General features: G+C 34.8%; 1 protein-coding gene across 5 annotated transcripts in view; it reads right to left on the bottom strand.

Moving 5' to 3' along the window:
- Positions 1-8,126: 8,126 nt before the first annotated feature.
- The window catches only part of ptprea (protein tyrosine phosphatase receptor type Ea), an 82,257-nt gene continuing 63,985 nt past the window's right edge, over positions 8,127-26,398 (bottom strand). For 4 of the 5 annotated variants that reach the window (XM_084135756.1, XM_084135757.1, XM_084135758.1 and 1 more), the window contains 16 exons: positions 24,166-24,302; positions 22,146-22,236; positions 21,123-21,199; positions 20,157-20,193; positions 19,942-20,039; positions 17,787-17,906; positions 17,450-17,613; positions 15,170-15,305; positions 14,863-15,012; positions 13,517-13,610; positions 13,127-13,203; positions 12,129-12,263; positions 11,900-12,025; positions 11,597-11,748; positions 10,115-10,250; positions 8,127-9,091 (listed from right to left, as the gene is read on the bottom strand). In XM_084135756.1, coding sequence (XP_083991882.1) covers positions 9,017-9,091; positions 10,115-10,250; positions 11,597-11,748; positions 11,900-12,025; positions 12,129-12,263; positions 13,127-13,203; positions 13,517-13,610; positions 14,863-15,012; positions 15,170-15,305; positions 17,450-17,613; positions 17,787-17,906; positions 19,942-20,039; positions 20,157-20,193; positions 21,123-21,199; positions 22,146-22,236; positions 24,166-24,302 — 1,805 coding nt within the window. In that variant the 3' untranslated portion in view covers positions 8,127-9,016. Of the gene's footprint in view, positions 9,092-10,114; positions 10,251-11,596; positions 11,749-11,899; positions 12,026-12,128; positions 12,264-13,126; positions 13,204-13,516; positions 13,611-14,862; positions 15,013-15,169; positions 15,306-17,449; positions 17,614-17,786; positions 17,907-19,941; positions 20,040-20,156; positions 20,194-21,122; positions 21,200-22,145; positions 22,237-24,165; positions 24,303-25,445; positions 25,551-26,398 lie in introns of all 5 variants that reach the window. The other variant, XM_084135760.1, reaches the window with a different exon arrangement.

The following is a 26,398-nucleotide window of genomic DNA, read 5'->3' as shown; positions in this document are numbered from 1 at the left end:
AGAAGACAAACGGGGCATCAGAGTGGCGTGTCTGTGATGCGGTGGGACAGTCGAGGGAATTCGGCGCCGTCACCTCCTCTGTCAAAAGCTCAACTCAAATCTCATTTGAATGCTAATTATTTTGGTCAGTTATAAACTATAGATCAACCCCAACGTCCCAGTGGCTCCTTCTATAGGTTCTGCCTGGATCCTGAAATATCGTCCCGGGAGGACGTGAATCACCTTGCTTTCTAACATGTCCCCTGTCTCTGCTTCTTTCATTATACAACACATAACCTATCAGATATTCCTGCTTCTGCTGGCACTCTGGCCTTGTTGCCAGCCATCAGTAAGTGGGAAAAAAGGCACAAAGCTCGTTTTATCTCGCCTCAGCTGCCGTTCACTGCTCAGTTTTCCTCTCTCATACTCTCTACGCCACTTGCTCTCTTTCTGTGCTTTTCCCCCATGGAGCGGGGCCGATGTCTTAAGAACTCACAATTCTTCTCGTTTTTATTGAGGTTTTTTGCCTTCTTTTCCTCTCGAATGAAAACACTGCAAGAAGCAGTACAAAAGCAGCTGTGTTGGAGACACACAAAGACGACACGACAGAACCACATCGCTCCCATTATACTCAACCAAGCTGTCTACACATACTAGATTTGTCGCATTGTGTCACATCACTCGCTTGTGGTGCATGTAAAATAAATAGTCAGAATATGATGAATGTTTAAACATAAATTATTATATTAAGACTCTATTTAATATGTTCAAGACACTAATTAATATACACTACTTGTGGACAATGTGACATGATTTTCACAAGAAAAAAAAAGCACAATTCTAACTGGATTTACTATGCTATATTGTAAAGTATACTACCATCAGGGCTTTGAATCGGAAGTCTCGAAGGAAATATTAAAAAATAAACTGGATTGGGCCAGTGTGGAACATTTTAATGTGCCCTGCCACAAAAGTCACAATTGTTTTAGCAACATATTTTGTGTCAGAAAAACATTAATTTCCATTGTCCATTAAACGTTCAGAAACACAATTTCACTGGAAACTGATATATAGCACATACTGATTTGTTGATCACTGCAACTGATGCAAATGATACAATCAAATGTCACTCTCAAATATGTCATGGTGACATATTTAAATCAGCAGAGTTCACAACATGTTTAATATAACAAAAATCCAGTTGGGAAGATATTAAAGCACATTCACATGATCACTGGACGTCATCACATCAACACAGCAATTGGTCCAAAACTCTCTCGCACATAACAGACCATACTATGCATACTATTTACTTTGTACAGCACGTATGCAGATTTTCTGTCTGCATACAATTGAATACCTGGACAACTTAGTAAATTTGAAAAAAAAAAAAAAAAAAAAAAAATAATGCAGCATCTATACAACAGCACGTTCTGCAGAGAATAATGCATCCCATAATGCAATGCAGTCAACTTGACCTATGTCCAGCAGGATGTTTTACATAAAATTGGATTAAAAATTTCAAATAACCATTTTTAGCGTGTAGGCAAAATAAAAATGGTTATTTGAAATTTTTAATAAATGTCATATGTAGCATTACTACTGATTGAAATGTTGTTAGATTGTGCAAACTGTTCCACTTCATCATTATTATTATTACTTAAAGTAGTGGCTAACAGTGAATACTGCACAGTAAACGATTTGCTAGTATTGCATAAAATATATTGGATATATCAGGAAAAGCATACTACCATAATACTATTACAGTTGTGCAATATATAATAACGATACTGTGCGCAGTATGCAGATTTTCAGCGTATAATACTCTGATGATGCACTAGATGTGCTAAAAATGATCAGTATACAAGGGAGCGCACTAAATGGAGTAGTACTATATATGATACAATGCAATGTGCTGGATGCGAGATAAACCGGAAAAAAATGCCACGTTAAGACATTTTAAATGATTAAAAGTGCAAAATAATGGAACAAAAAAAGTAAATAAATAAAAAACGTACAGCCATTCATCAAAATTATTGTTGACATTTGCAACAAGACTTTAGATCAAAGAACAGTCATTCTGATTGAAATCTGTAAGTTCATTAAAGGGATAGTTCACTAAAAAAAAAGAAAATTCTGTCATCATTTACTCACCCTCAAGTTGTTCCAAACCTGTATGATTTCCTTTCTTCTGCTGAACACAAAAGAAGATGTTTTAATGAATGTTGGTAACCAAACAGTTGATGTACCCCATTGACTTCCATACATTTTTCTTACTATGGAAGTCAATGGGAACCATCAACCGTTTCGTTACCAACATTCTTCAAAATATCTTCTTTTGTGTTTGGAACAACTTGAGGGTGAGTAAATAATGACAGAATTTTCATTTTTGGGTGAACTAACCCTTTCATAGCTGAATGACATTAGCGCAATTGTCAACTGTAGCATTTGTAATTGTGACCTTTAGATTTTCTTTAAGAGCCTGATAAAAAAAAAAAAAAAGAAGATTTTGCATCAGTTGTTTACCACCCTGTTTACAAAAGTATTCCAAATCAACTCCTATTGTTCAATCCCCTCAAAGGGATTTATGGTTTCCCAGAAGAAACGTGTCAAGATGCCGTTCATTCAGCAGGATAAAAGTGCAACCTTTCGGAGCTCGTTGCACCGGAGGCCGAGGAGAGAGAAATCGAGGGTCTGCAGCCCCGGCCGGAGTCTGGAGAGAGTTTCCAGCGGTCTCTCGACAGCGTTATCACACTCCGCTGCTGCTACAGCCAGCCGGCGCACAACAAAAACTCATTCTATAGTTATTGTCCGCCCTAATTGTTCTCAAGACTTGAGATAAGTACACTACGTGACAGAGAATTTCATAGAGGACCCCTACCTCCCTCAGTAGCGCGCACACGCACACACACACACACACGCGCATGCAGTCATTAGCAATGTGCGCGGGGGGAGCGCGTGGTGCGGGCACTCAAAAGCACTTGACTTCCTGCCATCTGAATTAGCGGCTTCCTTTCTTATTTGTTTTGATGGACAAATCGCAAGGCTTTCATCCTTGCATACTTAAAGATGACACCACAAACTGGCAGCCTGCGCTATTGTTCTAGCAAGCGTTTATTCAACGCTGCAGCGGCTCGCTCGCATTCATGCGACTCAAAGGAAGGGCCGCTCCCAATTTAAAGGCGTTTATTAAAATTCAGACTAGCCATTACACGGCAGAGCGCAGGGAGAAACTGCGCGAAAAAAACGAACAAGCTGGTTAATCAAAAGTTAATTGTACAATTTTCATGTAGATGAGCACGGCATATACATGACTCCCTGCTCTGCGATTATTGAAATAAATAAACGAGGCTTCTAGAAATGTGGTGGGACTTTGCGGCTGGTAAACAATCAGGCCGAGTTTAATTTGTGGTAAACAAAGTGATTATCCACCGGGGGTACGGAAGGAGAGGCTAAGGTTAAATGAAATTTGCAAATGTACAGATACAAGGCGTTTTGTGTTGGAGTCGAGCAATTATAGAAGCGGTTTAATGAAGCAAGGTCTGGCGTCAGGGGAGCCGTTCCGACTTCAGACGACCTACAACCAGTCACACTTCTGAGGAGCACTTTAGAGCAAGAACTTCACAGAGAGAGGAAGAAAAGACACGCATGCATGAATGCTAGTGATGTGCAAAACGTTTAAAGCCGAGTCTGAACGACTACTTATCTCTGTATAATTATGCATGCATGTTTACTGTCCACCTGACACATATCAAGTGCGTAAACATAGGCTGCGTTTAAGCCCACTTTTTTATGCCCTACCCTTGCTAACTTGCCTTGCCTAGTCTTGTTCACTCAGATGTCCGTCATTGCTTAAGTTGCACGGGTGTCCATTACTGGCGGAACCCTTGCAATGACTTTAAAACGGAACGTCCTAAGCCCTGAATCACTAAATTAAGTGCGATCGTGTTGTATTGTGGTCTATGGATCTGTCTAAAGTGAACACATTGAGTAGATTCACTCCCTCGGTCAAAATCGAGGGGTCGAGGGTGCTTAGGGAAGTTTGCGAGTGTGTTTAAAAGTGGAATTATGCAGCCATAAAGTGTGTTGTTTTTACACCATCAATGTAAAAACACCTAACAATAAAAAGTAACTGTTAACAAGCTGAATCACAATGCGATTCCACACCTCTACAAGAAGTTGGGACAACAAGAAAACCTAGAAACTCACTAGTCCAGAGGCCAAGAACTAAAGCATGCATGCAACCATTTAACTTGTTAAGTTAACCAGATTCTAAAATCATAAGATACTTGGTTGGCTCAAAAAAAGAATAAACACACAATAGGCTTTATGCCGAATCACATGGACAAACAGGAGAACATTGTCAGTGAAAGTAATAACGACAGAACAAACTGACAACGATATCTTTGGACTTTTAAGGTAATCCGCTAACCTAGCTAGTTTATTTTTACTGTTGGCATCTTATTCTATTTAAATATCTAAATGTTAGTGAGAAGAAGGAAAAAAAAAACATATCAATCTGCATGCGATGGACATCGGTTATGCTCATCTTTGCTCGCACCTTTGAAGATATCTTGAGTAAAAGGACTCTGTTTAACGAAGCACATAAAAAAAGACCTGAACCGGAAGCGATGCGACCTATTTTACAGAATACAGAAGTTTTTTGCGCATAACTCCCATTGGATCTTACAAGAAGTGAACATGGCATATTTAGCTTTTTTCCATACTGTCATGCTCTAAAAAGGACAGAAATTACCATAAAACTTGCATTGATTCATGCATTATATTTCCAACTTTTCAGAGGCCAAAGCACAGGCTTGTACTGTACAGGATGTACTGTATACTGTAGAATATATTGCAAAAATCAAATGAACTACTTTTTGGAGTTCAACATTTGGGAAAATAACAGCAAAGTACCACCATTTGCAACTGAATTATGATATGATAAAAGGAGAGTAACGATAAGCAGGAACTATACAGTTTAATAACATACTGTACATCTGTGATGTGTTTTTTTATTGCATAAATAAAACAGAATGATTCATCAAATTTGTTCACTGACATTTCCTTTCTTACAATAAAATCTTGCATGCAATTTCTATTTTAGCTTGCTATTCATTATATTGATTTAAATTAGTTTGTTGGTTGTTTGGTCTCAAATGGGAATAAAGGTTTTTGCACGAGTCAGCTAGTTCAATATCGTAACATTTTTGAGAGCTTGTCATGAAATAACACTGCATGTATTTAGACACAATATATATGCATAATCACACACACATGAACAATAAATCCTTCCTTATAATTCATTCCAGGCGAGTACCTGGCTCTGTTAGCAAATTAAATCCGCTCTCATCTTAAGAGACGGCTTCATTTGTTTTGAACTGCGTTTAAACACACGGCCCCATCCGCGAGTGGTGTTGGCAGAGCTCGGCCCCTAATGCCCAGCTCTATTAGGGCACAGTCTCTCTACTGGGCTTTGCCAGAAACCATTCCACATTTTCATTCTAACCTCCTGTAGTTTCTTATTCTTTTGTATGAAATTAGAATTTATTAAAGCACTTTGGACAAAGGCATGCTGAGAAAAGTAAGAGCCAAAGTTGGTATCTTTAGCCGGATTGGAAGTGAAGAGCCCACGCCTCTGGAGGGACTGAAGTGCTCAGTATCTCATTGGGAAGGTCTTAGTTCTTCAGTCAGTCTGAGGTTTTCACTGCATAACAATCCCTAAACTCTACACGTATGATGTTAGCTTGCAGAGGGAGTGGACAGCGAGACAGAAATGAGCAGATGAATAAACACAACTGACATGTAGGGGTGAATATAGTAACGCATCATGGTTTAAAAGTTTCCATACATGCTAGCATGACACTATATAAAGAAAACATTGTGCCAAAATAAAAAAAATCTGTGTTCGCTGAACATTTATTTAACCATAGCAAAAGTAAATTTATGTTCTGTTTTTAGTGTTTATTTAAAATGATACAAATCTGCTTCTTTTCTATTATAATCACCAATCTTACAATGTGCACCGCCTTAGAATGATATTCTATAACGTTAGTGATGACTTTTCATGAATTTTATTGAGAAACAGGTGAATATAGATTCAGGGTAAATATTCAGAAATGATTAATTATTATTAAGGTTTGAAGTATGCTGTGTGTAGGCCTATAGCTGTGTTTTGCGGTGTGTTCATTGTAAAAATTGAGTTTATTTTTAATTATTAAAATAATTGACGTTATTTTAGGCTATATTATATGAAAAAGTTATTGTATTTTTTTTATTGACAAAATATTTTAGTTTGCCTATTGTTTGGATTCGATCAGATCACATTTTAAGCAGTCATATTAAGGTGCATGTTGTCACATTTCGCCATTCTTTCGCGGTAAATAAAGAAAAAAGTACTCATTTCATTAGTATACTCATTACATTAAATAAGAAAGACAAAGTTAGGCTCTTCCATACACTTTTACCCAACAACCTGAACAAAACAAACAGGAAGCATAACTTACCAGAGAATGTCAAAACATACATCCAATGTCACGTGACTTTGTTGCATCTGTAAGTTTGTGTAAAATAAAACTGCTAAACGAATCGAGTGTAACATTATTTACCAGAGAGGAGCCATTTCTTCAAGGAAGTGTCATTAGGCCTCAACCGCGCGCAGATTGATAAACACAACAGCGACACCTACCGACTGAACGACAGAAAGGCAGTCTTCATGAGGGATCAATGTTTCTCAAGTTCTGTCAAATATATTTGGCATAGCTATATTCACATCTTCTTTCATTCTGTATCTCTATAAAATATTGTATATTTATAAACACATTTAAAACTAATTTGGCCAAAGGAATCTACTTTCTTTATAATTTATTTATATTTAAAATGAATAGAAAAATACATTGAAGATAAATTATAGAAAACATGATATAATAATATTAGTAGTAATAATAATAATAATAATAATAATAATATAATTTTAAATAAACATTGTAACATTGTTAAATGTCCCATTGTCCCTACTTGTTTGGACCCATACAAATATAATATATAATGATATCAAATATATATATGAATAATAATATAAATATATATTAAAGTGAAACACAAGTAGCACTGGACGTGTTTTATGTGCTCATATACAGTAGGCTACAGGTCCTGTGTTCATGACAATAAAACAAACTAGCAAACATCTCCACTAGATGGCAGTAGCTGTGGTTTGTTGATGGGAAGTTTGCTCTGGCTGTTTGATGGACTAAAACCCGAACATTCAGCCAGAGATGGTCTTATATTAGTCATTTAGTGGCTTTGATTCACTCTTCAGGAGGAGGAAGGCATGCAAACTCAATGTTCTGCATGACACCATCCTGTCTACTACTGAGGGTCTTTCATTAAAACATTACTGCCTTAGATAGCCCACAATCCTGTATTAAGTTAATTGAAAGAAAGTGATTGAATGAATTAAGTTCATGAATCCATGATAGTAAATTGTTATTTAACTTAGGACTCCACTCTTACCCAGAAATAAGCATTGCGGTCATTAGATATTTGCTCTGTAATTTCACTGGAACTTGTGTACATCGTTGCATCATTTCTTGAAGTAAAACGGTTCTGTTGAATTTCAAGGGTTTCAGTCATAAACACTTCTGTTTCTTTGCTGTGAAATGGAAATTTGAGGAATTCTTTAAATTTATCGGTGCTGATTAAACCTTTATATGTTTGTCTTTTAATCATTTAATTTGTTAACCATTTTAAAGGTGACCAAACCTCCTTAGCATTTTTTTATTGGTTTATTTATTTTAATATATATTAAACATTTTGAAGCTTTTAGACATTTAAGACTTTTATAGATTTATTTTTTTACATTATTATTAATTTATTGTAATAAACCTTTATTTAGCCATGTTTCATTTTTCAAATAATTATTTTATTATATATTTTTTAAAACAATTTTAAGCAAATTAATACAAAATTTTGCCATTTTATTTATATATTTATTATTAAATATTTTACATTTTTTTTATCTTAATTGAGCCATTTATATTATTGTATATGCATTTATTTTTACTATCTTATGATTAGGCATTTGTAAAGCTGAATAAACCTTAATTTAGCAAATAAACCCAACAGAAATAAGACACAGGACAACGATGTGATTTCATAATGCATTTGTTCATGTATTTGCAAATCCTTGGCCTTCTGCAAGGCAAACAATCGGTGATGTGTGTGCTTTAAAAACCTGTGCAGTTTTTCTCAGCATCATTCTCAGGGAAACAGAGGCAGGACGTTTAAGGTCAGAGGTCATGAGTCTCATACAGTTGTTGTTTCTGTGCATGATCATATCTAATATAGATTCTTGCTGATGTTAAACCATGAAAATGTGTTTGTGCCTTTCTCACCAATAATACTTTAGCCGTATCCTATAAAACTCGCTCTCTTTGTGTGATGGGTATATTTGCTGCTTTGAAACTAAAATTTTAAAAAAGGTTCACATTTGCAATGGCTGATGAGCACAATGTTAAAGACAGGAATAAAACAACTTTTTGACAATGATATGTTTCATAAAATGTAAGACGACAACTCTGCATCTAATAAATAAAATGGCATGGAACATTCACATACATGCTTGATCCCGCAGGATGTCCTGTCTGCAACAGTGCATAAATACATACCACCTACAGCTTTACAAATTCTACACGAATCGCTTAATAAAAAATAAAATTAATTAGTCGAACAAACAAACAGACAAAACACTATTTTACAATTTCAACAGAAGCCCAACTGGAATGGATCCATCATCAGAGAGATGATTTAAGACCAAAATAAAAGAACCCATTTAAATATATTATAAAGGAGACAAAACAATGTACAGTTTTTAAAACTTTAGTAGCCTTAGTATATTACAGATAGATATGGTCATTTAGTAACATCGAGGAGAAGTGCATAGCAAAATAGAGCGCAATTATCTTCCAGTCGCGGTGTAAAATCCTGATCGACTGACGTGTAAAAAAGCATCAAACTCAAACATTTAAGGCAGATCAGATCATTTGAAATTGGCATAGTCTGAGAAAATGTCGACAAAGTCCTGTACCACTCTGTAGCAGAAGTCATACTGTTCCTGCGGGCAGAAGGAACGAACAATGAGCAAAACGCTTTATAATAAGCAGGTTATTCAGAAATATTGACAAAATGTTATTACCCCATACAGATATTTAACTATGATAGTTATCAAATATGATAGTTAGGTCAGTTGTGTTTGTCTTTTTTTTTTACTGTTTTGTAAATCTTTTTATATATATTTGAATATGAATCATAATTTAATCGATTACTAATTAATTAATCATTTATATTATTTTTTTCATTCATTTATATTACTTGAATTAATGTTAAATTCATTTGGAATTGACATTAAAACGACAATTTTAATCATGGTTGTGATATTAATAATGTTAATTTAATCAATATTACCAATTCATTTATACTAATAATGTATATTATTTAGCTGATTTATTTTACTTGTATTAAATCATAATACAATTTTATTCATTATTCAATTTATATAAAATTGACATTAAACATTTTTTTCAATATTACTAATTGATATTTAATTAATTTATATTACTCGAATAATCATAATAAAATTCATTAAAATTAAATTAATTTGGAACTGACATTAAAACGATTATTTTAATCATGGTGTCATGGTTGTGATATTAATAATATTATTTAATAAATATTAAAATTTAATTTATACTAATATTTTATATATTATTTAACTGATTTATATTACTTGGAATCATAATATATATATATATATATATATATATATATATATATATATATATTAAATTAATATAAGATTGACATTAAAATATTTTTTCAATATTACTAATTATATTATTATTATTATTTCATTAGTATATATTACTTGATTTAAACATAATACAATTAATGAATTAAAATTCAGACACTTTAAGAATCCTTCTGTCATTTTGTCACTTTTTCCTTGGGATAACTAGTGCAATAGGCAAGTTACCACACTTTTATAGTAGTATTCTAGCAGAAATGATTATTAATGTGTTTGTTATGTTGTGCATGTAAACGGGTAGTGGATATGAAGTGTGTGAAGGTTTGAACTGACCACTGTCTGCACCATGTGTGGCCGTTGCATTCGTAAACTTTTCACAGTCTGAAACACATCCAGCAAACCCTCGGCTTTCACTCGCTCCAGAATATTACTGAGAGCGATAAACGTACCGGTCCGACCCGCTCCGGCACTGCAGCACACACACACACACACAAAAAAAAAAAAAAAAGACATGACATAGTCAAGTTAGGAAAGATATACCTTATATTACCTAGTATTTTCTTAGGTAAGTACACTGTAAGAACATGCGAGTACACGCACTGTAAAATAGGTCTCCTGCACTGATCTTTATAATGACATTCTATATATATAGATCAGTGGTCTCCTGTCATACGAGCGTTCACTGGAGGGATGTTGTGACGTGACGTAAGTGCACTGTGATGTTCGCGCGAGTAGTAGCGTAGCGTAGAAGCACGGTGGACCGCATGGCTTTCCTCACAGGAGAAGCAGACAGGTTTGGTTACACATTACTTCTCACGCGAACTTCACAATGCACTTACATGCATTGACAAAGTTCATAAAAAAAGTTACCGGCCAACTGGCAACTTTTCTCAGATTTACGTGGGTCATACTTTTATGGTTGGAAAACACAGAAATCGCATCTCTGTGACATAATCCGACATTAGTGAACTGTCAACATGAGAACATGTTGCTAAATAATCTCAGGGGGGATTTCAAGAAAATATTTTACGTCAAAAGGGTTTGGATGACAAAACAGTTTGGGAAACCCTGGTCTTTGGTATGATTTCTTTTAGGATGTGTTCACACTTGGCATGTTTGGTTGGATTAAAAGGAACTCTGGAGCGATTGCTCTGTTAGTGCGGTTCATATGAATAAGTGTGAACGCTGCCATCTGAACCCTGGTGACACCAAACAAGCGGACCGAGACGCTGAAAAGATGAGTCTCGATCCACTTCCAAACAAACTCTGGTGCGGTTCGACTGAAACATGGACACAACCCGGACCAAAGTCATGTTAACGAACCAAAAACAGGACATGATGTCACCAGATGCGACCCTAAAAAGCACAGAATGCTCAAGCACACCTGTTTTTTCTCATCATAGTCGTGATGTTGCCCATCACAGTTCGGTACAGGCATCAGAACTGCGTCTCCTCGCAGCAGATCTGTGTTTGTGTGTGTGACGGAGGGATTCCTGCCGCTGTTTTGACTCCTTTACACACTTTATAAGCTCTTCATGAGTTCTCAGCTGGTCAAAATGCCATCATATGTAAGCTACGAACATACAACGTGCACATTTAGCCCAGAACTCAGCATTGGTTTCGGTGTCCGGGAAGTTCTGTCGCAAAATGTACGAAATAAAATACGACCAATGAACATATCCCTATGTCTTAGGTTCGGTATCAAAATGCCAATGTGAACACTAAGCAGACCAGGACTAAATGTTTTTTTTTTCTTTGGTCCGGACCAAATAAACCAAGTGAAAAGTATGAACACACCCTAAGACTGTGTTTTACCTGCAGTGCACGGCGATGGGGTGGTTCCCCGACTGCTGCTGTTGTTTCTGCACCGATGCAATGATGTCGATCATCCCTTTCCCGTCGGCTGGGATTCCGATCTCTGGCCAGCCGTGGAAATGAAAGTGTCGAACCAAACGTGTCTGTTTCTCCTGTTAGGAACCAACATGCACTACAGTTCATCCAAGTGGCCACCACATATTAACTCCAAAGGTACACCAAAGCAACTTACAAAAAAGTGCAAATGGCAATGCATGCAATATTAGCATTTACAATGCAAATCAGATCATAATGCGCGCTCACCGGGCCGTATGTGAGCACCAGATCTCTGAGACTGAACGTCTCACACAGCGTGTCTCCTTTAATCTCCACTGTGAAGTCCCCGTAAGTCACTGAATCCTCAGTAGGCCAGTACTGAAAACACTTGTCCTGCAACACACACACACTCCAAATGACAAAGCTGACAGGATTTATTCTAGGAAGTTGTGTGAGAGTGTCTGCACAACTGGATTTGTAACGTGTGTGTTTGTACCTGATCTCTCTCCTGCAGTTCTGTCAGCATCACGATTGAGTGACACTTCCATTCCCAAACCATCCTCCAGAAATCATCCACCGTGTGTGACAGAGGACCCTGTGTGGCGATGAAGTAGTCCTTCTGCCGGTACCCCTGGAAAACATAAACACATGAGATATATATATATATATGTGAATAATACAGACCAGGATCAAAAATACAAAAAAAAAACTGGCCTTGGAGTGTGAATAAAACAGTAACTTGCCAGTTTATTGGGAAATGCAACATAATGCATGGTTTGAATCAAATTATAAGAATAACAGTCTGAGCCTCACTAATGTAAGAGACGAAATAAAATAATACTTTTATTCAGCAAAGGTGCATTCGTTTGATTAAAGGTGACAGTAAAGACATTTATACTGTTGCAAAAGAACTGTTTTCAACATTGATGATAATCAGAAATGTTTCTTGAGCAGCAAATCATCATATTAGAATGATTTCTGAAGGATCATGTGACATTGAGACTGGAGTAATGATGCTGAAAATTCAGCTTTGATCACAATATATTCAAATAGAAAAGTAATTTTAATTCGTAATAATATTTCACAACTTTACTTACAGCAATGTTAATCATTTAATTCAAATGTCTACTTAAAAAACATCCCGTGACTCTTTTCCAACAGCTTTTATCTCAGTGAAAGTTTATCTAGGATGCATAGTTTTTTAATTTACCATTTGACTTTTTCCAATGGGAAAATAGCTAAATAATGCTACTGAACAAAAATATAATAATGTAAAATACAGGTTCATGGCTGGTAAGAAATGTTTGTTTGATAGTAAATTGGAAAGAAATTTGCCAACTCAAGCCCTAAGAAAACTTTCTGAATTTTTAAAATGAAAACATTAAAATTGTCCCTGTTTACTTTCTTAACAAGTATCCCTTGTGTTGAAAGAAAATAATGTTCATTTCATCATGAGGCGCTTCTGAAACTTGAAGAGAGTCATTAAACACTTACATCAATGAAAGATGCGTTGACATAATCGGTGAACTCCTGACCTCTTTTCATTGATAGGATGACTCGGTTAAAATCATCTGAAAAAATGAATGAGAAAACACATCAAATGAAACATAAATGGCCCGAATGACCTCTAGCATAAAGGCTGTGTTTTGAACTGTATGACTCACGATTACAACTACAGGCATAAGCAGAACAGGAAAAGGAAGAGAGATTTCTGATTAACTTCCTCATAGACAAAGCTGAGCAGCACAACAACATGCATTTGGCAGATGGAAAGAGACATTAAATATGTTCCTCAAACTATTATTTAACATTGTCTTTTAGATTAGCTGGCATAATTCATTCAGGGTTTTCGATCTTCACGTGTGGAGAAGATCATAAACTCACATGGAATGATCTGCAGGACCCTGTTTTTCTTCATGTTGGCAGGCAGGTTGCCCGTCCTCATGTTCTCCTTCATAATACGCATGTTTGTCAGTTTCTGAAAAAACAGAAATCCCCCCACCCCAAAAAACAATCAATCAACAATTAAACAACTAGGCATGCGGCGGTAACACATTTTGGTTACACTTTATTTTAAGGTGTCATTGTCATTACAGTGTAATTATATATTTAAGTACTGAGTAATATTAAGTAACTACATGTACTTACTATAGGATTAGGATTTGGTTGAAGGTTAATTGCATGTAATTATGCATCATTTACTGTTATTACTATGGTAAGTACATGTAACGTATGTAACAAAGACACTGTATAATAAAGTGTTACCCAAATTTTCATATCACGATAATCTATGAAGCTTTTATTACAGTTTTATTGCATCATCACAATATTGAATTGAAGTGTTGTCCTCCTAACAGGTTTAATATCTTTTTGTTCTTATATGAAAAATAACTCTGAAATGTAATACAATAAAATAAAATATATAAACTAAACACGTTTCAAACTGATTAAAGTGCAAAAGAACTATAAAGGATCAGAACATTCCCAATCAATAAAAGACCAATCAATGTTTTAGTCCACATTGACGTAAAAATGTTTAACAGATGTTTGAAAATGGCCTATTACGTCTTTAAGTGTTAAGCATTTATGTATTGGGTGCTGTGATAAACACCACAGCAAATACAAAATGAATGGTTGTTTGAAAACATTTACTGTAGCCTACTGTAAGTCACGTACACACTGCAGTTGTCAGTTCACCTTTCAGTGCTTAATCCCGTTCTGTACACACACACTTCTACAACTGAACTAACTCCAGAAAAATGCAGGTAGTGACAACCGCTTTTTTTATGCAGTTCTATGCAGTGTTTTCTGAACGAACTGAACAACTAGTTGTTAATGACGAATTTAAACGTCTCTCTTCTGTATGTGTGAAGAAAACCATGCAGAACATAACAAGTCTTTTGATCGCTGTAATATTACTTTTGTCACTATCAGCGGATACCAAACACGCGAGACACCTTTGCTGTGGTTACAATGGTGTCATCGCAAATTAATGAGTGAGTCGTGTTACGCGCGGTTGACACTCCTGAAACTTTACAGTGTGTTTGTGGCCAGAAAGTAGCGCAGCTGTTTTGTTTACTGGGTGCATTTCTGCTGTTCATAAGCGCCATCTACTGTCAGAGAGCGGAAGTGCACTTTCATTCAGCGTCTTCCGCCAGGCTTCTCATCCATGTTGGGGTGGTTTACATCACATATGTGTACACACCACTAGTGTCAGTAAATATCCTCACCCTAAACTCCTCCTCCAGGCCCACGCGGTCAAGCGGAGCATTGGTGTTGTGGAGTTTCTGCAGGTGTCCCTCCAGAGAAGACACGTCCAGCTCTGTGTCCCCGTACAGGAAGTACTCCAGCAGAGCCTGATAGATGAATGCGTACTGCAACTACAACACACACACACACATACACACCTCAGTACACCTTTAAACATGCATGACTTCTAGGTAACTGCTTCAGTCACCTGTTTTTTCTATAATGACAATCAAAAATGAAGTAGGTAGATGAAGAATTATGCAAAAACCAACGGCATGCGCTACTCACATCTGTCTGAATGAGCTGTGATCTCTGCTCACGTATCCGCGACACGAAACCGGAGACGTCCACCTTCTGTTCTGTGTACATCATGTCAATCATGGCATCAATGACGATGAACGTTCCTGTCCTGCCCACGCCAGCACTGACACAGAGACACAGCACAGACGCCATTATTCACAAAACCAACGAGAATACATTCACTTTGCTGGTCTTAGTGTGAGTGATTCATTAGTGCACAATATTCCACAAAAAACAACATTGGTAACACTTTATGTAAAGCCTTTATGTATGATGCATTATAAAAGTATTTTTAATGCAATAATTATGCCTTATATTGCACCTTATAACGCATTGTATGATCTCATGAATAATTGTAACCACAGTTACTTATGTTACACCTTTAAAACGTATAATGCATTAAAACACATGACAAACAACCAGATGTGACAAGAAATCTGCAAATTTACCAAATTTGCCTTTCACCTTAGGTTACAATTATTTATGAAAGAATATAATGCATTATATATTATATAATATAATGCAAATATATTTATAATGCAATATACATAAATGCAACAAGTAAAGTGCTACTAAAATATTTGATCAAAATGTAATACTTTTTCAACTCTTCCAAACACCTATCATACAGGGACCAGTTTTTCACAATATAAATTCATATAATATAAATAATAATCAAAATATCAATGATCTTGAGGGATAAAAATAAAAATTTCTATTAGTATATGTTTATATATTGCATATATTAAGACATATAAAAACATATTATATTTAGAAATATAATTTTTATTTATTTATTTATTTATTTATTTATTTATCATGTTGAAAACAAAACATGCAAAAAACATGTTATCAGTTGTAATTCTTTTTTCTTTTTTTGTGAAACCTGCATGACAATTTTTTTGTATAATTATTTTTTGTGTGTGACACTATGAAACAGCTTTCATAAAGTCTTCACTTCAAATAAATTCACAATAATTGCAAGTGAGAAATAAAATATCTGCAAACACAAATATTTCCCCTCGCCTTATTCTAATACACTACACTGAATACTCTAATACTGAACACTAGAGGGCATGAGTGATCAACCGAGCTAATGCACAAACCCTCAAAACTGAAGTGCTCTGTATTATTGCTAACGCTGCGTTTGCTTGTTCAGGACACAGGATGAGGACAGAGGGTCAAGACTATGACACACACACACACACACACACACACACACTGATGATGAGTGGACAGACGGGACATTGTGTCATGAAACCCAGGCATTGCCCTCCATGAATTCACTTTATGAATATGACCAATCAGCAGTGAGAAAGGACCTTCCTTCACCTAATTCAAATCACATGCTAATTGTTCTGAATAATGTCTATCATTGTCTGATCCAATTAATTATGCATGCATGACTGACGCAAAAGGGTCTGCAAGTTCTCAAAAATTATTACTGTGGATGGAAGTTATGTAAAATTTGTCCTTTTTCCGAAAGCTGAAATTCAAATGAGCACTTTCATTCCGCAAGTTATTGTTACTGTGTAAAAGTAAGAAGTTTGTCAATGTAGATCAGGAAGATTGGGCTCTTGATAAAACTTAAATGTCAAATCTTGAAAATCAAGCTTTTTGATCAGATTTAATTGTTTTGACCTTTATGGCATTTGAAATATAAAATATTAGCTATATCATAACATGTTCTGAACTAAATGTAAGTGCTTTTGCTTGTGCAAATGTTGCTGCTTATTGTAATGGTTTCAATAGTTTTCATAATATTTTTTAAGAACAATTAATTAAATTTATGTTATAAATCATTATATAATTTCTCATTTTATTTTCTATAATCATTGTCTGAAGCTAACATGCCATTGCTTTGAATACAAATATAGTATTATAATATCACTTTTTCATTAGATTAATGACTAATATTGATTTATTAACAAGTAATACAACATTAAATTTTGTTTAACATATTAGCATTATTTAAACGAACATTTCTGAAAAGAAGCTATTTTGTATGTGCATTAACTTGTATAGTAATGTATTGAGTATCGCTCAAAAGTTTGAAATACAAAGTAAAGGCAAAAAATAGTGACATCAAAGTTTTGAGCTGATCATTATAAAACAAAAAAAATGTTGTGCATCTTTGCATGATGAGATTGCACACCACAACTTCACACCTCAATGATCATTCTTCACACAAGAAGTGTGACTCGTCAGCTTTAGTTCTCGCCTGATATGAAGTTAAGAGCACAAGAGTCACGCTGAAAGACGACCCACCTGCAGTGCACCACGATGGGCCCGGCGTACGAGGGGTTAACCTGCTTCACCTTCTTCAGGAACTTGAGCATGCCGATGGGCGAGAAGGGAACGCCGAAGTCAGGCCAGCTGGTGAAGTGAAGCTGCGTGACCAGACGAGGAGTTTTGGTGCCGTCGCTGGCCTGCTGTGGTCACACACACACACACACACACAGGAAAGACATATATATACATGTACTTCAACAAACCAAACTGTTCATAAGTCACAAACACATCATTCAGTATAAGAATAAATGGAGGGAGAAGTACATTTCATCTACAGCTTGCATGAAGATGACTTCAGTGTATTCAAACTTACAAATTGCACACAGAATTTGCGTATCGTGTAGTCCACCAGTACTGTAAAATCTTCCACAGCGACACGCACGTTACCGTACGTCCAGCATCCCTGATCGGGCCAATACTGATAACACTTGTCCTACAGAGAAAAACACAGTGTATTTGCAATGAGATAATCATAGTTACCATTATTTTTAGCTCATTTATTTAACCTAACAAAGTCATAATGACGGTGACCATGGTAACAAAGGAGGAGTGGGAAAATGAACAAAGGAAAGCAGGAACTGATGAAATGCAAACTAAAATGGACATAATTGTGACAATTATAAATAAATTAATGTTGTTTTTGTAGTAAAAAAAAAAAAAAAATATATATATATATATATATATATATATATACACATATACATATACATATATATATACATATACATATACATATATATATACACACATATATATATATATATACACACATATATATATATATATACACACATATATATATATATATACACACATATATATATATATATATATATATATATATATATATATACACATACATATACATATATATATATATATATATATATATATATATATATATATATATATACATATATATACATATATATATATATATACATATATATATATATATATATATATATATATATATATATATACACACACACACATCATAAATATAAATAAATAAAAACTAAATTAATTAAAATGCTGCTAACCTGCATTGCTTTCATTGTAAAAAAAAAATACAATGAAAATAAATATGTTTCTTACTTGTATTAAATAAATGTAATTAGAAATTAATTAATTTAATAATAAATGAATTAATTTACAAATAAATAAAAAAGTTAACAAAAATGCTCCTTACCCTGTACAAATATAGCTGCTAATATAGTTACCATTATTTTAGTTTATTTCTTTATTTCTTTTATTCAATATTCTTCTTCCTTTTACTAAATAAGTATATAAATAATAAATAAAACAAAGTTAAAAAAAATGCTGCTCAACTGCATTTTCTTAATACAAAATAAAGCTGCAAATATAGTTACCATTATTTTAGTTTCGTTCTTTCTTTTTTAATTTTAGTGTCATTAAAATGAATATACTTTTTTCTTGTAAAATAAATAAATGTAATTCTAAATAATTACATTTAATAATAAATACATAAGTAAAGTTAACCTGTACAAATATAGCTGCTAACACAGCTTCCATTATTTAGGTTAGTTTATTTCTTCTATTCATACTATTTGAATGTACATGAACTAATATAGTAATGTAACATAGTCTATTATTAATATTAAAGTTAAAAAGTCACTCAAAATAGAAACAAAAGGCAAGAAAACAGTACCATGAAAGTTTTCTTCTAATCGATCTAAAAGCGAGAGCACGTCACAAGGTCAAAACATGTAGTTCTGTAGATAAACATAAACGCATTACATGCCAATCCTGTAGAGTAAATCTGTCTAACACTGCCACAGAACAGCTGTAAGTGCATTAGAGTAGTAAAGGTGACTTTTAAGACACCCCGATGCTAATCTGAGCTCTTAAAGCAGCCCGTCTGTCAATCAGCATTATCCAGCCCGAGAGCGGAGGATAAATCTCTCTTAATGAGAGTTTGCAGACTAATTAGGTTAAAGCCAGAGAGAGCTTTATCAGCCATTATTAAAATCATCGATTCCAAGCCCTACTCAAAGCTGATTTGAATCTCCTCTCCGTTCTGCGTCTCATTGATTCGTCTTTCCAGAGACGTTCACGGCCGTGATGGAGAGGCTTGTGACACCTGGACATCAGAGGCCATCGAAATGAAGACACTCGATGATCAGCAAATTAGGTTTATAGAAAGGAACGGATTTGAAATCAAATAGATTTATTCAAAACGTGATCGTATTCACATTCTGATGCCTTTTATGTAATGTGGCATAAGTATGAGAGGCTGTGCAATGTTGTACACATTGACTTTCGGTAAAATAATCAACCAAATGCATATATATGTAATGTAATGCTAATATATATTGCTACAGTATATTGCCTTGCGATTCAGCAAATGTAATGCTATGCATCTTTCTGACATCAGATTAATTTACAGATCATTGTATTTAACAGGTCTGAAAAAACAAGGAAATCCCAAAAAAAAGGATACACACCTCTTTTCTCTCTTTCAGATTCGTTAGCATTACAATAGTGGCTGATTTCTGTTCCCATATCATTCTCCAGAAATCTGCAACCGTGTCTTGTTTCGGACCTGAAACACAGAGGTCATCTTATCAAGTTTAATTATGTCTGACTGTAGCTATGAAACCGCACAAACAGAATGTGCGACTGCTCACCACATCTAACTTTAATATTCAGATGCACTCACCTTGTGCTGCAATAAACTTATTCTTCTCTTTATAGCCCTGGGGAAGCGGGATATGAAACCAAGATTTAAAAAATAAACTTCAACACTTTAAACTTTTTTGACTGATGAAATCATGCTGTTTTATGGCAAATCAGGGTGAACAACTTTACTTGAAGCCTTTATGTACAGTATAATGCATTATATTCATAATGTTTGTCATAAATAATTGTAACCAAAGCTAAAATGCATTATAATATTTGCAGATTCTGAAATCAGTTGTTTGACATGCATTATACTTTGTAAAGGCGTAACAATGAATATATAAGTATTATAATGTATTATAACTGGGGTTATCATTATACATAAGAACATACAATGCATTATAATGTGCATTACAAGGCATTATTAATGCATTTATAATGCACTATATATAAAGGCTTTAAGTAAAGCGTTACCGAAATGATAACAATTTGATAATGGTTCTTTACTAAACGATGCAATGCATCATCATTTGCAACATAATTAAATTTAATAAAAAAATATATATTTTCAAAAATGTTTATTGTTGTTTCTCATGCTCAAGAATTGTATTTTGAACAAGAAATGCATGTTTAAACAATTAAATTAAATTAAACACTTCTGACAATAGAGTGCTGGAGGCGTGATCGTGTTTTATAATGGCGTTTTTCATTTTAAAAGTAAAATAAGGTCTGTGGTATAAACATAACTTGACGATACTTTTTTTGGATGTTTTGTTCTACAGGTTGCTAACTTTTGGGGTGTGAGTGTGTGCAGTATATGTTACTTATTACAGATATTCAAATTATGCTTACCACAGTCATTATTTTACTCATACACTGAAAACCCCCATTAAAAACCCATAGGAAATATGTCTTCCGGTTCAGACGTCACGACTGCAGCTCTCGATTTCTTTGTCAACTTGATCGCAGTGCATTGATGCATTTTACGGCGTGACAAATCACTTACGTCAATATATGATGCATTGACATAATCTGAACATGGGACCCCATCGATCGGTGTTAAAATCACTCTGGAATGATCATCTGGATAACAGGAAAGACAAAAAAAAAAAATGTTTTATTTCTAAACATAGACACACATTTGATTGCTCCTTCTCAGGGCCTCCGTAAGTTTGTGATTTAACTTCTAAACGGCAAATTTACAAGACGAAAGATTTTAAAAATAAAAGTATAATGTGAATGACATGGATGCGAGCATAAGGAAATGAAAGTGATAAATGCTGTATTTACAGAAGTTGATATTTGACGTGCGAGGGTGGCAAAACCTCAGTGTGAATCTCACAAGAAATGAGATGAGCTGATGTCCAAACACGCTAATATCGAAATCTACGGGGGTGATATTCCCTCAGATCTTTATTCCTCTCCATTTCTCCTGCATTCAACACGTTGATTATGAGAACTGATTGGTTGCTTGCCATCTAATCTACCAAGACTGTAATATGTGGCCTTGTTATGAGATGATCAATGATGTGACTGGTCATAATGTTTTGGCAGAGAGAGAGAGAGAGAGAGAGAGAGAGAGAGAGAGAGAGAGAGAGAGAGAGAGATTGAACTTTCTCCCAAGGTTTTTTTCTCCATTCTGTCACTGATGGAGTTTGGGTTTCTTCCCAATATTCAACAATATCATTGATCTGACTGCACTGACACTACTGGATAAGAACTGAACTGAGCTGGATGATGACATCAGTGTTTTCTGCAGAACTGCTTTATGGATTAAATTAACTAATTTAATAACTGATGATCTTTACAACGGAAATGAATCAAAACTGAACTGACTTCAGCTGAACAATGACACTATTTTCTTTTTAGAGCTGCTTTTTACAGCCAAGATGATCTCTGTTTGCGTCATTAAATCATCCTGTTATCACTGTAAAGCTGTTTTGAAACAATCTGTGTTGTGTAAAGCACTATATTAATAAATGTGACTTAAACAGATGAAAAGACAAAGAGAAAAAGAGAGAGTTCTTACATGGTAAGATGTTTGGATATCGGTTCTTCTCCTTGTTTTCTTCTTTATTGGCCTCATCACATGTTCCTTGCTTCGATCCCCCTGGTATTGACTGTCAACAATACAAAAATAACATGTTCACAACACTAAACCAATGTCCATACCACCCTAAGCGCATCTGATCTTGGATGCGGTGTTAAATAACGCTTTTTTTGGACTTGGACGGCAGCCTGTCTGGGAATAACAGATGCTGTAAGCTTTCTGCATTACAATTAAAAGAATTCGGACACTCCAAGTACTTTGCACATGCTGCGAAACTTGTGTTTTATGTGTATATTGCACTCTCTCGTCTCTACACAAATGCATTGTTGTGGATCATGCACCTGAGATATTCACCCATCATTAAACTAAAAAAAAAAGAAAAAAAGACGATTTCATTTAACTAAATTGCACTTGAATTGTTACCTAACACATTCATTCTTACAGAATTGTGCATTTGAGTTAACCTGATCATGCTGTTCAAATTCCCACCAAACTTGTCATTTTGTTATTGCTGAAAATGAATGATATTACTGACGCTTTGTTCCTGTATGTATAGGCCATTGTTCGACCAGCAGAGCCACTTCCATTCCGACTTAAATAGTTTAAGTGGCCATTAAGATTGTTGAGCATAAACATCGTTTCCATGGGACAGAAAATTCACATGGTTCATTCAGTGTGTTGCTGAATCATGGGCCTGTGAGAGGAGTGAATCTTGAATCATGCGTCTAAAAGCAGGAGTGAGGGACATTCTCGAATGAGTCAATGCCTGGTGACTCCTGAACGTCTTAATTCCAGTAATTCTCAGTGGGAAATGAGAGCAGTTGAGCCATCAGCAAATGTGGAAGGATATTTGCTGATCCACATGATTGCGCTGGAGTGTTTCTGTTAATAACAGCACCATAATGCACCATCAGCTTCTTTACGAGCCACAAGCGAAATAACAATCTCTCCACCGAGTGCTGCCACTAAACACACACAAACACCAATGCTGAACTTGCAGCAACGTGAGTGATGTAATCAGTGTAAACAACAATAATGAGCTGCAGCACTTGCAGACGGGGTCTAGTTTTCTATTTATTTTTGCAATTTTCAGATCGCCATGATTGGTGTTGAAATAATTGATACCAAGTTACCAATAAAATGAAATTTCACACATCTCAAAACTAAAATGCTCAGAAACATACTATTATAATAAAAGAATAAATATTAAATGAAATATTAAATGACATTCAGTTTTCAATGATTTCTCAATTAAGTCTTCACTGCATCATTATTAAATAATATATTAAAACTGATTAATGCTGTTGAGATTCAGGCCTGTATAGGCTGTTTTCTGACTAAATGCGTGTACAATTTTGATACCACTGCTAAATTAATATGCTGCAAAACGTACTAATAGACAAAAATGAATAAATATTAAATCAAATATTACACATAATTAAAGCCACTTTGCTTCAATGTTTTCTCAAATGACTAACTAGGATTGTCTTCACTGCACTGAATATATATATATATATATATATATATATATATATATATATATATATATATATATATATATATATGAAGAGTTCAGATGCAAAAGCCTCTAAGTGCCATCTGAAATTTTCTTCTAGAATGATCATTTTACTTAATAATTCTTTTTACTTAATAACAATAATTTCACTTAAATGGCAATGCAAATTACCTATTAATTGTCATTTAAGTGAAATTACTTAACTTAAATATACAAGTTTTACAAAAATTATCATTCTAAAAGAAAATTTCAGATGGCACTTAGAGGCTTTTGCATCTGAACTCTTCATATATATATATATATATATATATATATATATATATATTAGGCATAAATGTGTTCAGATTTGATTTTGAAGGGCTTATTAAAGCTACTAAAGTCATGAGTGTTTTTCTTGTCAATATTATTGTATTTTTTTTATCTCTAACCATGATCAATATTCTTTTAAAATACAATCTTTACATGCATACAAAAAAAACTCACATTATACTCTTCCCGGAAGAGCTTCCCATCATCGGCCGAGCGTATCCGATACTCTTCTTCCAAGCTGTCTACTGGGATGGGGAAATAAGTTTTGGATGTGGAGGGGGATCTTGGCAGTAAGACCACCGTCTGTTGCTCTGTAGAGGAATACGGTAAATGAATGTTAAAGAGAATCACTTGAAAAGTGATCAATCTTTAGGAGATGCAACATTTTATGTGAATTCAATAGACATTTCATTCACGGTTTAAATGATATGTGCAAAAAATACAATCACCTCACCAACTGACACACACACACATGCAAGTTGATTGACAGGTGGTGTTCCACTGTTTGTATACCCATTAGTCAAAAAAATCTTGCTATATTGTATCTGAAAGTGACTTTTTGTTTATAGAGCTGCTGTATAGAAACATTAACACTTTGATTGCTATTTTATGACAGCACATTTCCGGACCTTTTCATCATTGTTGTGGTTGTGTGTGTGTGTGTGTGTGTGTGTGTGTGTGTGTGTGTGTGTGTGTGTGTGTGTGTGTGTGTGTGTGTTTTGCACATCCAGGTGAGGTGTATAGATAGATTTGGTCAGTATCATCAATCGTGATTGGGTTTGATGTTAGGGTAGACTGACAGTAAAAATTCTCACGTTTAGATCTCTATTTTTAAATTCTATAATTTAGACAAAACAAAATTGTCCCACCTAAATATATAACAGGACACGGTTAAAATACTTTTGTATTTAAAGAATATCATGTCAAACAGTTTTGTCACCCAGGTAAACATGCTAAGGGGCCGTTCACACAGAACGCGTTTTTCCATTCCACTGCACTACTTTCCATTGTTTTTCAATGCAAACACACGCTAGACGGACGTCTTTAGCCGATGTGTACGCGTCTCGCGTTTTCTGCAGCATCTTGCACATGACGCGTCATTCTAAAAACTCGGAGCTCAAGTTACAAGAAATATTTCGTTGGAATGTTTCGTATTAAAAACCACATCACTTCTCTTTTTTCTTTTTCTTTTTTGCTATGATTGTTTTTAACAGCAAATACACGTTCTGTGAACCGGCCTTAACACCATAATTCTATTTTTCAGGAAAGCTTTCAGCATGCCTTTGTAAAAGAAACAGGCATATTCAAAGCATATTATGCAGCATATGCTTCATAAATGCAAGTGACCCTTGTAGCACCAAAAGAAACCCACAACCATTGGTTTAGAGGTTAGAGAGGGTGAGATATTAGTTTAGACGTCCATGCCTGTTCATGAGACACAACATATACCTGACCTTCTGATGGCCAGCCAAGATGATCCTCATCATCATCATCATCATCATCATCATCCTTATCCTCATCATCCTCATCATCATCATCATCCATATCTATATATTCCTCTATATACAACACACATACAAACACACACAATGACCGGTGTTACTCAGGTGTACATTAGCGTTTAGACTTTTATTAATAAATTAATAAATTAATAAATAAATAAATAATGGTGAAACCATCCAAGGTGTTGCAATGGAGTTCTGGGTGGTTTCCAACTGACTCAAATCAAAAGAGTTCACCGGTCTCTATGATTTTCTGGTCTCTGGTTTAGGTTTCAAGTAACATAATTGTAAGTGCGAGCAATAGTAAGTGTTTTTCTGCATAAAAAAGAGCATGTTTGCAGACTTAAACACTACCGTTTAAAGGTTTTGGGTCAGAAAGATTTTATTTTTTATAGGTATTAATACTTTTATTCAGTAAAGATGCATTAAATCTATCAAAAGTGACAGTGATGAAATGTATAATGTTACATAAGATTTCTATTTCAAATAAGTACTTCAAATAAGTACAAATAAGAAAATTCAGCTTTGATCACAGGAATAAATTACATTTTAACACATATTCAAAAAGTAAACAGTTATTTTCAATTGTGAAAATATTTCACATTATTACCGTGTTTACTGCATTTTTGTATTTCCAACTATTGAACGGTGGTGTACATCAAAGAGACAAACACACAGAGTGTGTGTGGCACAGAGAGCTGGAGAAAGTTGGTAAACCGCTTCCTTTAAACAGGTGTGACGTTCACCCCTGAACACTGAAACAATCTCTCAGATTGAAATGTTAAAGGTCCCGTTCTTCGTGATCCCATGTTTCAAACTTTAGTTAGTGTGTAATGTTGCTGTTAGAGCATAAATAATATCTGTAAAATTATAAAGCTATTAACAGAAGTCGCCTACATCGAACG

Source organism: Abramis brama (genome assembly GCF_963993115.1).
Source record: "Abramis brama genome assembly, chromosome: 14".
Classification (NCBI taxonomy): Eukaryota; Metazoa; Chordata; class Actinopteri; order Cypriniformes; family Leuciscidae; genus Abramis; species Abramis brama.
The sequence above is the reverse complement of the archived record's forward strand: the minus strand, read 5'-3'. Positions and strand labels throughout refer to the sequence as shown.